Here is a 13,208-nt window from a genome sequence, read left to right as displayed (position 1 = left end):
ACAATTAAGGGGAATGACGCCTCTCACTTTAAGGTTGAAGAATAAGCCAAGAAATGGCTTTGCTTGGCATTTACTTCTTGCTGGCTTTTGGCTTGGCTTACTCTTCGACTGAAAATGTAAGAAATATATTTCTCTGAAAAGTCGGTGTAGTTTCCAGGATTACATTGTATGATGTCCCAGAAGATACAAATCAACTTGTGGGAACCGTAGTCTATGTGATCTATTGTCTTTAAAATATGGAATATCCAGTTTACTCCCAAGTAGCGAAAACCGAATGAATTGCGGTTCTACTTTAGCCTGATTATTTATTTAGAGAAAAGTGAAAGTACGCTTAGGAGATCCCCATGTTGTCTCAATGAATCCCTCATACCAACTTCTGAATGCCTGAATGAATCGATAGGAGACTTGGTCTGTGCACCGTGGCACATCTCAGAGGTGTTTCTTATAAATACCTCATATCAGTCTGTGTGCCTGTATATGCATCCCTTTAGCATTGCTAGGTCGTTTCCTATGCTGTCCATGTCGTTTCAAATGAAAGTAAGCGATTAGTTCTTCCCAAAACTTCTTGCTTTGATATTCTAATTACGCGTGAGTATGAAAGAATCGAATCATTCGATAGCGCTCATTCGATTGTGTCCACGACTCAAGTCCCTACACGTCGTGTATATGCACACAGGAGCCGTTACTAGTCTCATGATGGAATGATACATGTTTGGAATTTCGAAGTTATGTGTATTTTTGTGTTACAGCAATTGACATTCCAAAAATGTCCATGAATTTCGATGCGATTTGCAGACTCTGTATGACAAAGGGAGAGCCATTGCTTCCTCTTTTTGATAAACACAAGACTTTGCCATTAAAAATCAAATCCTTTGCTCCCGATCTGAAGGTTAGTTAATTTTTTTGTAGTACGAGTATACCTCTGAACGGGATGTATTCATTTTAAATGGCAAGTATTGTATTTGAATGGAATTCAGTGACCCATCAGAAGGTGCTACGGGAGTTACATGTATGTCAGCATGTCGATTTTAGAATTTAAGAATTGTGTGTTTAATTAGTATTCGTTTAACGACACTGTCAGTAACACAGGATGATTACTGAAACGTTAACTGAAAAAAATTTGGAAGCTGTTGTGGCATATTTTGAGGTACTGTCACCGCATTCGCATGAAGGAACCAATGAAAACCACGAAAATGGTGGGATAGTCAGTGGCTCTACCAAGATTCGAACCAACCGCCTCCTAGATGCAAGTCAGAAACATTACTGCCTGGACCAACTTGTTCAGTGTGTAAGAATTATTGTACAGGCCCTCAATTGTAAACAGAATGTAATCAAACTTAAGGAATGACAGTAAAAATGGAATTGAATAGAATTTGTGATGGTAATGTTCATAGGCGTAATAACTGTTGTATGTATGCATGTAAATAAGGATTTTTCTTAGGCAGAACTCTCCTGGGATGTGACTTTGTGTAATTTGGTAGAGAGGTCATAATATTTTGGCAGAACCCACTGTTTCTATCTCCAGAGTGTACTGTCATCATTAAGCTTTCAAAATGTGTTTATCTGGATACCAACTTCATCTTTCATTTTATTCTTCATTTTATTCTTCATTTGGTTATAAATTTGCAGCCACTGTATTCTGAACTTGCTTACTTTGATTTTCTAATAAGGACCCACACTGTGATAAAGTTCTTGATATCTTTTACTTTTTTCGCTTAAAGTTCTATGTCGTTGTCTTAATCCCATCAAATCACTTCTCACAGTAAAATGTAAATTTCGCAATTTCAGTTTTAGAAGAAAAGTGCATTGTACATTTGAAGATTCTAGGCCAGATTCACAAGATGACAAAGTATGCAACTGCCTTCTCAGGTTTTAAAACAAATTGTCATAATTTATGTCCGTAATTTAATGTTGGATCTGGGATTTTACTTGTTTGTGGTTCTTATCTGTCATAAAATAATAATCATCATGACTTGATCAGGGGAATTACGCATGGCCATTCAGCCCCCTGAGGCTTACATATAAGTTTTCCAAACATTGACCATATGAAGAAGTTAAAACATTGCATCTATGAGTATTGTAAGTATTTGTCTGGGTTCCATGAATTTTGTTGTTATTGAAGTTCTTTTTCACTAGCTTAAAATATTCAGGGCCCCTCATAGGCTGGGTTACTGTGGACCCTTGACCCCACCCCCAAGGGATGACCTCATTTTCATGATTAGATAAATAACAAAAAAGTGAATGAAGTAACATTATCCAAGTTGTCTGTCAATAGATGTTTGTTGGTGACAACCTGCCAACTCAAATCTGTGTGCTGTGTGCCCAGAAGGTGGATGGTTTTTATGAGTTCAAAGTCCAGTGTGAAAGGTCAAATGTTGCACTGCAGCAGTACCTGAAGAATCAGAATTTTCCAGCTTGGTCTGTAAAGGTGATTATGTTTTAACACGCATCAAAGGGTATTTAATATCAAGAGGAAAGTCACAATTAGTGTCCTATAAAGTACATAAATAGATATTTTCTGATACATTGTGATGGAAATTAATATTTGTGTTCTTTGTTCCTTTCCAACTTTGAAATGATTGCTCAGTTGTCATGAAATTTAGTACAGTGGAACCTCGCTTAACGAGCACCTCTCATGACGAGTAATTCGCATAATGAGCAAAACAAATTGTAAAAAAATGACTCGCTTAACGAGCGACGTTTTTGCATAACAAGTGACAAGAGAGGAAGTCCCGGATTGTGCTCTTGCTACATCAGTCTTTGTTTAGTAGTTGTTCTGCTAGCATCTTAGTGTCGCTTGTGATCACACATTTTTCCAAACTTGTGTTCAGACATATTATTTGTGATTTTTTTGTGCAAAGTTTAATAACCCTTGCAAAAATGTCCCCGAAGAAAAAGCCGCAAAAAGACAGCCATAAGAGAATAAAAATAACCATAGAAATGAAACGTAAAATCATTGAAAAGCGAGAATGAGGTGTGAGCATGGCTGATCTAGCACGCGCATACAATCGGTCACATCAACGATTTGCACGATTTGGAGTTGCGTTGTGTTTCACAGCAAGAAGTTGTGGAGGAGAGTTTGTCAGAGGAGGAGGAGGAGGAGGAGGAGGAGGAGGAGGAGGAGGCAACAGCAAAGCAACAATCTTCAGGCGCAATAAGAGAAATGCTGAAAGCATTGGAAATTGTTGCATCGTACATTGAGAAGCATCACCCTAATAAGGCAGTGGCTATGCACCCTACAGATTTATTTAATGATAATGCTCTGTCGCATTTTCACCAAGTTTTGAAGCGTCGGCAAAAACAAATGTCTCTACACAGCTTTCTAGTAAAAAAGAATTAGATATGTATCACAAATAATAAACTAATTATTTAGATTTTTTTTTCTGCAAATCGAATTCGTATTCCAGGTTGGTTCATTCCGCATAGAAGAAAAGATGAAGATGATTCACGCTCCTTAACAATGTATATATAATTTTCTTTGAATAAACGTTATACATAAAATTTTTTGAGTATTTTTTTCGGCATGGAATGCATTATCATATTTTACATTAATTTATATGGGAAAAATTGTTTCACTTAATGAGTGTTTCGCATTACGAGTAAGATTCTGGAGTGAATTATGCTCGTAAGCGAGGTTCCACTGTATGTATCTTATGTGAACAGATTGTTATGTTTTCCAAAAATGCATTGAAGTTATGTTTAATAACAGATTTATAATAATAAATCCTGTTCACTGCCTATTATTTTATCACAGTTTTCCTAAAATAATGCAATTTCACCATAAAAATTGAAAAAAATTGCAAGAAATATGTTTTTTCATAGGCATATGAATGAAGCTGAATGATGAAAGGAAGGGAGAAAATTATTTCTTGATGTGGACTAAAGCTGAGTGTAAAACTGTATGGTAATAGATGCATTTTCCATTGTAATCAAATATTGCAACAATATGGTTAAAAGAGGTGCCAATGCTGGCTAGCATCAGAAAGGAAAGACACTTCCTTATTCTTGTCTGATAATTGTGTGCTCAGCAGTCATTTCAGATTGCCATTATTCATCTTATAAATGAAAGATTATATATTAGGCTACTTAATAATGTTTCTTAACAACATAGATTGGGGCACTATGCTACAGGCTGGAAGGTCGTGGGATGAAATCCTGATGAGGTGGATTTTTTATCAATTTACCTAATGCTTCCAGCCGCACTATGGCCCTGGGGTCAACTCAGCCTGTAATAGAAATGAGTACCAGGAATATTCTTGGGGGTAAAGGGCAGCCGGCGCGTAAGGCTGACAACCGTTCCGCCATCTATGAGCCGATTGTGTAGAAAATGTGGGAACCTCAACATCTCACAACCCTATGGCCCTCCATGGCCTGCTACAGGGATACCTTTACTTTTTTAACTACATAGATTATGCCTGCATCAAAATTAAATTTCAGATATTTTTACAGCAGGAAAAAGACCACGATAGAAACTGTATTTCTGAGATACCAGCCAACAGTAATGAAGAGGACCAGTGCTTACCAGTGGAAGTGCAGGTTAAAGAACAACTACTCAGATCAGACAGTAGTGATGATCAAAGGTCAGTAATAAATACACTGTGTCTGTATGATAGGTATCCAAAATAAAGTAATTATATCTCAAGAATTTTTACGCAATAATGGGTCACACCATTACAAAGGGAAACTATCAAAGTTTTTTCTGCCTATATAACTTTTTCAGTAAATTTAGATGTGGGCTCCCTTGGTGGCACGACAAATATTCAGATGATATTCGACCTCATTCCACATTGCTTGAAGCATGTTGTGGTGTTACCATAGCCACAGCGTCCCTTATTTGGGTTTTCAGGTGTTGAAGCTCATTGATCTTAACCTGGTAGACAATGTTCTTCACGTAATTTCACAAGAAAAAATCCACTGGGGTTAAATCTGGTGACCTAGGAGGCCAAGTGATTGGTTCACTTCTGCCGATCCATCTCCCAGCCATCTCTCTGTCCAGGTGATTCCTAACATGGTGGCAGAAATGTGGCAGCGCTTGCACGTAAACTGGGCATAAAAAACTTTCAAAGTTTTCCTTTCCAGTGATATAAACCAGATAAGTGTATGACAGTTAGTTTCTGAGAGATACATTTTTTTTTATTTTTGGATACTTTCTTCCGGACAGTCTGTATACTTGTATTATAATTCAACAAAGTAAATTTGTTTATGTGCATAATTAATTGCCATGAAAATATATTGAGCTGAGGTACAGCTCTTTGCTTTTATAACTTTGTCACTAGGTAAAAGTGAGTGTTCAGCTTCATATGCTAGCCACTTAACCTTGGAGGGGGAGAGGGGTAGTTTCCCATTGCCCATTAGATAAGATTCTCAGGCCAGTCTGTACATGGCGGAAATGAGTAAAATTTCATGCTCTTGCATGGTATCAGACCATGGTTATCCAGTCTCGCTCTTAATCTGCCCTGGCTCTCACCAGTGATGCTTTTGCATATGTATTTTTCTAGATGATGATGCATTCATGTGAGTGTAAACTGAAAGTAGCATATGATAATTACTCCTGTGTGCTAATAAGATGTATTGCCATAGATAACCTAGTCTGTGAATCTAAAAAAAAGAGGTACATATTGTTAGCCCTTATTTATCCTTATAATTTTTCAAAATTTTGTTTATATGGTTTTAATTGATATGTTTTCATTTATGATCATGTGTGGATAATGGATATTGTATATATAATTTCAATGTTTAAGCCCTTATTTATCCTTATAATTTTTCAAAATTTTGTTTATATGGTTTTAATTGATATGTTTTCATTTATGATCATGTGTGGATAATGGATATTGTATATATAATTTCAATGTTTAAAATGCAGGTGTCCTGTCAAAAGCTCTGTTTCACACTCACCCACTTCTTGGCCAGTTCTTCAGACAAACACTGAAGCATATCACACTAGTAAAACTGTTATGCCATTGGAAGAACCTTCTGACAAAGTCAAGAAGAAAAAAACGTTTGACTGTGAAGAATGTGGTGTGACCTATGTTAGAAAAGACAGTTTAGTGTTACATATGAGAATGCACATAGGTATGAAGCCATACCACTGTAGCAAATGCAGCAAGACCTTTACACAAAATAGCGCTCTTGTGAGACACTCCAGAGTTCATATGACAGGAGAGAAGCCATTCACTTGCAGTGTATGTGGGAAGTATCTGGGTGATAATGCTTCCCTCACAAAACATATGAGAATACATACTGGTGAGAGGCCTTTCCAGTGTAACTCATGTGAGAAAAGTTTTGGGAATTCTAATTGTCTTAAGATACACCTGAGGACTCATACAGGGGAAAAGCCTTTTCTTTGTACGTTATGTGGGAAGGCATTTGGTGGTAATAGTTCCTTCATGGTGCACATGAGGAGCCATGGTGGTGAAAAACCATTTCCTTGTAAACTGTGTGGAAAATCGTTTGTTGATCAAAGTACTCGTGCTAGGCATATGAGGATTCACACTGGAGAAAAACCTTTCCTGTGTACTGTATGTGGTAAAAGTTTTAGTCAGAACAGTGCTCTTCTGAGTCACATGAGAATGCATACTGGGGAGAAACCATACCAGTGTACTGTATGTAATGCTAAGTTTGCTCACAAGTGTGGCCTTACTTATCACATGAGAAATCATATGGGTGAAAAACCGTTTCAGTGCTCTGAATGTGGCAAAACATTTCGTGACAGTGGTTCTCTAGTCATACATTCTAGAACTCATAATGGGGAGCGTCCCTACCAGTGCTGTTCATGTGACAAGGCATTCACTCAGAGGTCTCACCTTGAAGCACATAGTCGTCATCACACAGGTGAGAAACCTTTTGGATGTGAACGCTGTGGTAAACGTTACTCGTCAAAACGGAATGAAGCACAGCACCTTTGTGGAGCTGCTTCTGAAGGGGCAGTAGGAATCAGTAACACTAATGATCTTATAATACAACCAATGTTATGACTTACTGCTGATTAGAACAGTGTTAAATGATGAAGTTTTAATACAGCATATTTAAAAACATTTGTGTACTTTATGAGAAGTACCTATTCTTTACTGTTAGTTCCTCGGAACTCTAGCCGTGGTAGAGGGGTCATAGCATCTCTCGTGGGGCTGGGGGGAGCAGTCTTATCAGCTTATGTCAGCATGGGTACTACCAGTTTGGAATGTACTGTCTTGGAGTGTGCTCAGGTGTATAGTACGTTGTGTTGCTTGTTAGTTGGTACCAGTCATAGCGATTGTATTACGTGGTGTTTGTGTCACTATCATGGCACACTGACAGTTGCATGGAAGTAGCCAGGGAAGTAGCTCTGAACATCACCACAGCAAGCTAATGGCTTCGCGTGCTCCACAACAGTGTTTAACTTTCTGCGCGGCTAAAGTTACGAGGCACTAACTATACCTGGGATATGGTCCCTTTCATTATCAGTAACATCCTATGTAGCAGCTAAACCTTTAAAGAGATAATATCACTTTAATATTGTTATGAAAGGTTAATTAATTCCATCCATCCAGTGTGTCTGATCAGTTGCACTGGATGGAATTCATTAACCTTTTATGATAATGTTAGTGTGGCGGACCAGGATGAAACAATCAAACTTTAATACTATATTCATTATCAATACCTGGTCATCCTATATTTTGTTATTTAGTAAAATTTGAAAGAAATAAAAAGAGTTCCCTGTCTTTGATATTCAGACTGCACTGAGTAATTTGTTATCATGCACTATTGTAGAACACGATACTGTTAGCCTAAGTACTTGGCATGGTAATCATAAAACATGTCATAACAATACAGCCATGCCTGTGGTTTTGGTAGAGGAATAATGATATTACCTACTGAAAATTGATAAAAATACATGGTTTCTCAGGAAATGGATGTACCACTCTGTCAGCCATAAAATAGAATCGAGATTCGTCATCAGGGAAATGTTTACAGTGTGCAATAAGTTTTATATAAGTATGTAACTTGTAAGAACTGTTTCCTGTACTGAGGAAGATGATGGTGACCAAATATCATCCATAGAGAAGTGCTTTTCATGACAATATGTAAGTGTAAAGATAAGAAATTAAAGCAATACTTCATCAACTTGTCAGACTCAGCCATCATGAATACTAACACCAATACACAGTAAATTTCATACCTATGGTTCCATGGTAGGAAACAGGACTGACTGAAAGGTTATACATTTTATGTATATTAGCTGACTAAGTATTGAAATCTAACTTGTCAGAAATGTTATCCATTGTTATACTCAGAGAGAGATTNGCAACAATTTGCCTTGGTTGCATGAAAACATAACTACTACTTCCTAGCCTGGGCACAGGCTGAGTCTAAATCAAATACACAATATAAATTATAAAAACAGGTTTAACTAAACTGGTACGAGTCGCCGCCGTACAACAAACCCAATGACGGGCGACCGCGGGCGATCTCGCCGGCCGTGAACCAGCCCAGTACTTGCTGAAACCAAATTTGGACTTCCAGCCGAACAGGAATTTGACAGTCACTCTGGCTGGCTAGGCGCTGCTCCCAAGGGTAGAAAGGAGGGGATNACCACTCTGTCAGCCATAAAATAGAATCGAGATTCATCATCAGGGAAATGTTTACAGTGTGCAATAAGTTTTATATAAGTATGTAACTTGTAAGAACTGTTTCCTGTACTGAGGAAGATGANCTGGAAGCCCATGACGTCATACCGGAGCCACTGCATGGCTCAGCTTGTATGAACTGTTTCCTGTACTGAGGAAGATGGTGGTGACCAAATATCATCCATAGAGAAGTGCTTTTCATGACAATATGTAAGTGTAAAGATAAGAAATTAAAGCAATACTTCATCAACTTGTCAGACTCAGCCATCATGAATACTAACACCAATACACAGTAAATTTCATACCTATGGTTCCATGGTAGGAAACAGGACTGACTGAAAGGTTATACATTTTATGTATATTAGCTGACTAAGTATTGAAATCTAACTTGTCAGAAATGTTGATCCATTGTTATACTGAGAGAGAGATTGAGAATGTGCAGTAATTATATCCTTCTGTATTCCATATGCAGCCTAGAAGTATTAATTATAAATAGGGCTTATTGATTTCACATGGAATTTTTGTTTAATTCATAAACGTTCTTTTTGGACTTGGATTTGATAATGTTTGATATAATATTTTTTGTGCATATTTGTAATAGATCTATATTTGTTAAAATTTACGGTTTAATTTCTTCTCCTTTCTTCACCACTGGTGTTTTCTCTCACCCATTACCTCCATCAATCCTACACTAACCACTCTAAACAATGCCAGAATCTTCCCCAATTTTCCTAATAATTCCTGATATTTTTATTGAAAGCCAACAAGAATATCATTTATTCCTGATATTTTTATGGAAAGGTTTTAATCTTTGTCAGTCACCATATAAATTTGTGACACACAAACTCAGAAAGTACAGAGTATTATGAAATAAACTGTATTTATTATATTTTAAAACTAGAAACTTCAAATAAAAATGTATAATTTAAAAAAAAAGTCTTTAAATAATCGTCTTTATATGTACATCTTATTTTATGTTCCTTTACATTTCATTTTTATATGGTTCTATTTATCTTTTTAAATAATGGAAATAATCATGTAGCTCTAGAACAGAACTGTGACAGCTGTACTGTTGCTTGATATTGTAACATGATATTACTCGTATATCAGCTGGTTGTCACCTGCTTATGTTAATGATGTCAGGTCCCATGTGTGACAGCTGTTTAATGACAGTGTCTCCATTTCTGTTCTAAGAACAGAAACAGACCAGTGATGCAGGTCATGTAAAACATCAGAATATTATAAAGAATGGCTGATTATTGCCCACTTTTTTTGGAGTGTTTCATACTTGATGCTGCAATTACCCAACCAGTGTGGTGCCTTAAATCCTTGCATCAGATGATGCAGTAGCATTGACTGGACTGCTGCCTCTGTTCCAGCACAGTTATAATTCTATTACTCCATTGAACCTCACTTAGCACTGGCTTGTCAGATGGGGTGGTCGCTACAGATGGAAGAGTCACCAGAGTGAATGCATCATGCTATGGAAGTACATAACAGAATTACATGTATAAGACAGTCATAATAAATAAGCAATATAATTATCTCAGCACAGTTTATTTAAAAGAATTGGACAAAGAATAAGCACTTTTGCTAGTAATAATATATTTTAACTTTGTCAGCAATGCAAAAAATTGTATTCTTTCATCACACTTCTTTATAGTGGTTTAAATGTTTCACAAAAATTGCCAGGTATTGAAACTTCATATAAAATCTCATACCCTTTGGAAAATATTTTCCATTTTTGTAAATGTGTGTCTCTAGATAATATGAAATTTATAAAATGTGATATAGTAGTTTGCAGGTAAAGAAAGAAAATGGGATAATGTTCATGAAAGAAAGGTGTTCAAACACTTTGACCCTACAGTCATGAGTCTGTGTTCTACTCGTAACAAGAACTTTATGAAGTGGCAAACTGTAGAGCTGAAAATAATTACACTTTATACTAGGATGCATTCTGTAGTTAATAATGGTACAGAAGTATCTTACTATGCTAAGATAAAATGAACGATACAGAATGTTATAATAAAATGCCATTTAAACAAATATTTCTTTCAGCATAGAGCAAACAGAATTACCTTAATAATTGAGATTATTTATGAAGTTACGAGTACTTATTACATCATTTACAGAGTGACAGATATTTATATTACAAAACATTCACCCTCCCCCAAGTACTCATCAGTAGACCGTAGGTAGGTCTTCACTGATAATCTTCAAGTAATATCAAGAAGAATGATAAAACATGTTAACAAAACGTCACAGTGATAAGTAAATTTTCTTTCCCCCCCTTTTTTTTTCCTGTGGCGCTACAGCCCCAATTTGGGCCTAGGCCTACCTCCATGAAACTCTCCGTTTCACTTCGGTTTACTAGATCTTACACATGCGGTAGGACTCCTTGGGCGAGTGATCAGATCGTCGCAAGGCCTTTAACTGTAGACAAACACAGAAAAACGCACACAAACATCCATGCCCTGGCTACCGTGACCGGCTTCTTTCCTCTTCCTCCATTCATATTAAAAAAATCTTTCAGATCACTGGATGTTAATATCTTTACAATTCTTCAGTTTGCAGTAGAAATGTAGTTATCTGCCTGTCTTATGTCAGTTGTATCAATGATGCAATATATGATATATCTACTACAAATTTAAAGATGTACAGATACACACATGTGCTCTTATACACACTTGCCCCCCCCCACACACACACACACACTCAATAGATATAAGTATGCAGTTATGTACACAATTGTGTAATTTTACATAATGCTGAAAAGGAAAAGTGTTTGATACAGCATAGCATTACACAAGACTAAATTGTCACATCAGTAAGAAGAACAGTGATGCCAATGTTTCTGTTTCACTTCATTTATTGATTGAAAAACTTGGAAACTCACTTAGTGCACACGAAGGATATTGTTTCTAGTTTTGTTCATACAAATCTCTTGAAGTTTAAAGTTACTTAGTTCTTCATCTCTTGTTCAGTACCATACAAAATAAACTTCAGCAATATTATTGCAAAGCACAAAACATTTGCTTGAGTTAATCAATGTGCAGATTTTCACCCATAGCATAGTACATGACCACTTAATGCAAAGTGCACAGCTCCATCGTCCAGACATAAACTCATTTGCCACAACTCATTTTCTGTTGAGCAGTATTTGCATTGTCCATTAATTGATGTGCAGTCTGAGCAGATCCTGAAGAATGTTATCACTTAGAGAATAGGTACACCAAAATTGAAGTGTACAAAACTGCTTTGAAGTCCTGGAGGATATTTTTTTCATTATTTTGTACAGACAATATGAGTGAGACAATGTAATGGGCATCAAATACCAACTGTATAGAAATTTCACAGCAATTAAATTTATGTCAGCTGTTAGAATAAAAGTATTCATGGACTTTTATAGATAAAACTTACATTTTTGTACCTTAGAATTTCATACATTTAGAAACAAGCATTTTTTTGAAGTCCATGTTTCACAATGGAATAAAATGGTTAATATTGTGACATGTTGCACAAAGGAGAACCCCCCCCCACCAGCAGTGACGCGGCGGGGGAGTCAGCGCTCCCCTCCCCCTCCTCCGCACGGTAACATAACGGTGACGCAACAGGATTGTTACGGTAGTAACAGCGGTTACTACCGCTAGCGTTACTAGCAACACAGCGCCAGGCAACAAGGGTGCCTATTACGTGGCCGTTTTCCGTATTGTCCGATCAAGGCTACATAAGGAGCAGCGAAGGCTATTCACAGTTAGTTTACTGAGTCAGTTAGTCCTGGAGCTACCTATGAGTCAGTCCTCGAGCTACCTCCGAGTTAGTTCCGAGTTAGCCAGCAACCAGTCAGTTGTATTCTGGCATTTGGAGTGTACTATTTGTGATACTGCAGATAGCAGTAGTCGTAAATCTGTAATTTGGGTGATTGTAAGTGCGAATGTGAAATAAAATTCGCTATATCAAATACGGCGTGAAGTTATTTGTCGCGTTATACCCCCAATACGCGACAATATTTTTTCAGAAAGAGATGCATCATTTCACATACAATTAATTCAAAATGAAAGTATGAGAGGCAGTACAATTGTAGCAAAGTTTCTTTTGAAGTTAATGATTATGGAATCCAGGGTTCATTGTAAGAGTGCATTGACCATAAGTCGTTAGCACTGGAATGCCAGAAAAAAAGATCTTTTAGTGAGAGATTTCCATAACCTCAGTCAAATGATATCCATTGTTCATATTTAACAATTAAGTGTAAATATGAAGAAAGTCGTCTTCTGCGTCTAGGCGCCGTGTAATCTTCGTTTTGGCCGACGTTCCTCCGAAACGTCGGCCAACGAAGATTACACGGCGCCTAAACCCAGAAGACGACTTTCTTCATAGTCATCGCCGTGAAAACCTCAAAACTTACAAAGTGTAAATATGTTTATATCTGTGTACACATTCTAATAGGGGAGTACAAACACTCATAGCTTACTCATGAGTATTATAATTATCTCATAATTCCCCCAAAGAATTGGTCACTGAATGAAACCTAGACATGTAACTTCCACTTGTTAGTGTCAGATTCTCCAAGGTGATACCAGGGCAGATGTTGCCAAATTTCCAGCT

At 37.0% G+C, this 13,208-nt stretch overlaps 1 protein-coding gene across 5 annotated transcripts; it reads left to right on the top strand.

Moving 5' to 3' along the window:
• The first annotated feature begins 621 nt into the window (after positions 1-621).
• Positions 622-8,248, top strand: LOC111874865 (zinc finger protein 501). Of its 5 annotated transcripts, none has more exons than XM_023870742.2 (4): positions 622-1,009; positions 2,276-2,428; positions 4,438-4,580; positions 5,864-8,248. In XM_023870742.2, exons 1-4 carry the CDS (start codon positions 947-949, stop codon positions 6,972-6,974), a joined length of 1,470 nt encoding a protein of 489 aa, XP_023726510.1. In that variant the 5' UTR covers positions 622-946; the 3' UTR covers positions 6,975-8,248. The 5 variants fall into 5 exon arrangements, with proteins under 5 accessions (XP_023726510.1, XP_023726504.1, XP_023726496.1 ...); XM_023870736.2 differs by having other exon boundaries at positions 624-889; positions 2,327-2,428; XM_023870728.2 differs by having other exon boundaries at positions 628-889.
• Positions 8,249-13,208: the final 4,960 nt, after the last annotated feature.

Source organism: Cryptotermes secundus, unplaced genomic scaffold, assembly GCF_002891405.2.
Source record: "Cryptotermes secundus unplaced genomic scaffold, Csec_1.0 scaffold212, whole genome shotgun sequence".
NCBI classification, from domain to species: domain Eukaryota; kingdom Metazoa; phylum Arthropoda; class Insecta; order Blattodea; family Kalotermitidae; genus Cryptotermes; species Cryptotermes secundus.
The sequence above is the reverse complement of the archived record's forward strand: the minus strand, read 5'-3'. Positions and strand labels throughout refer to the sequence as shown.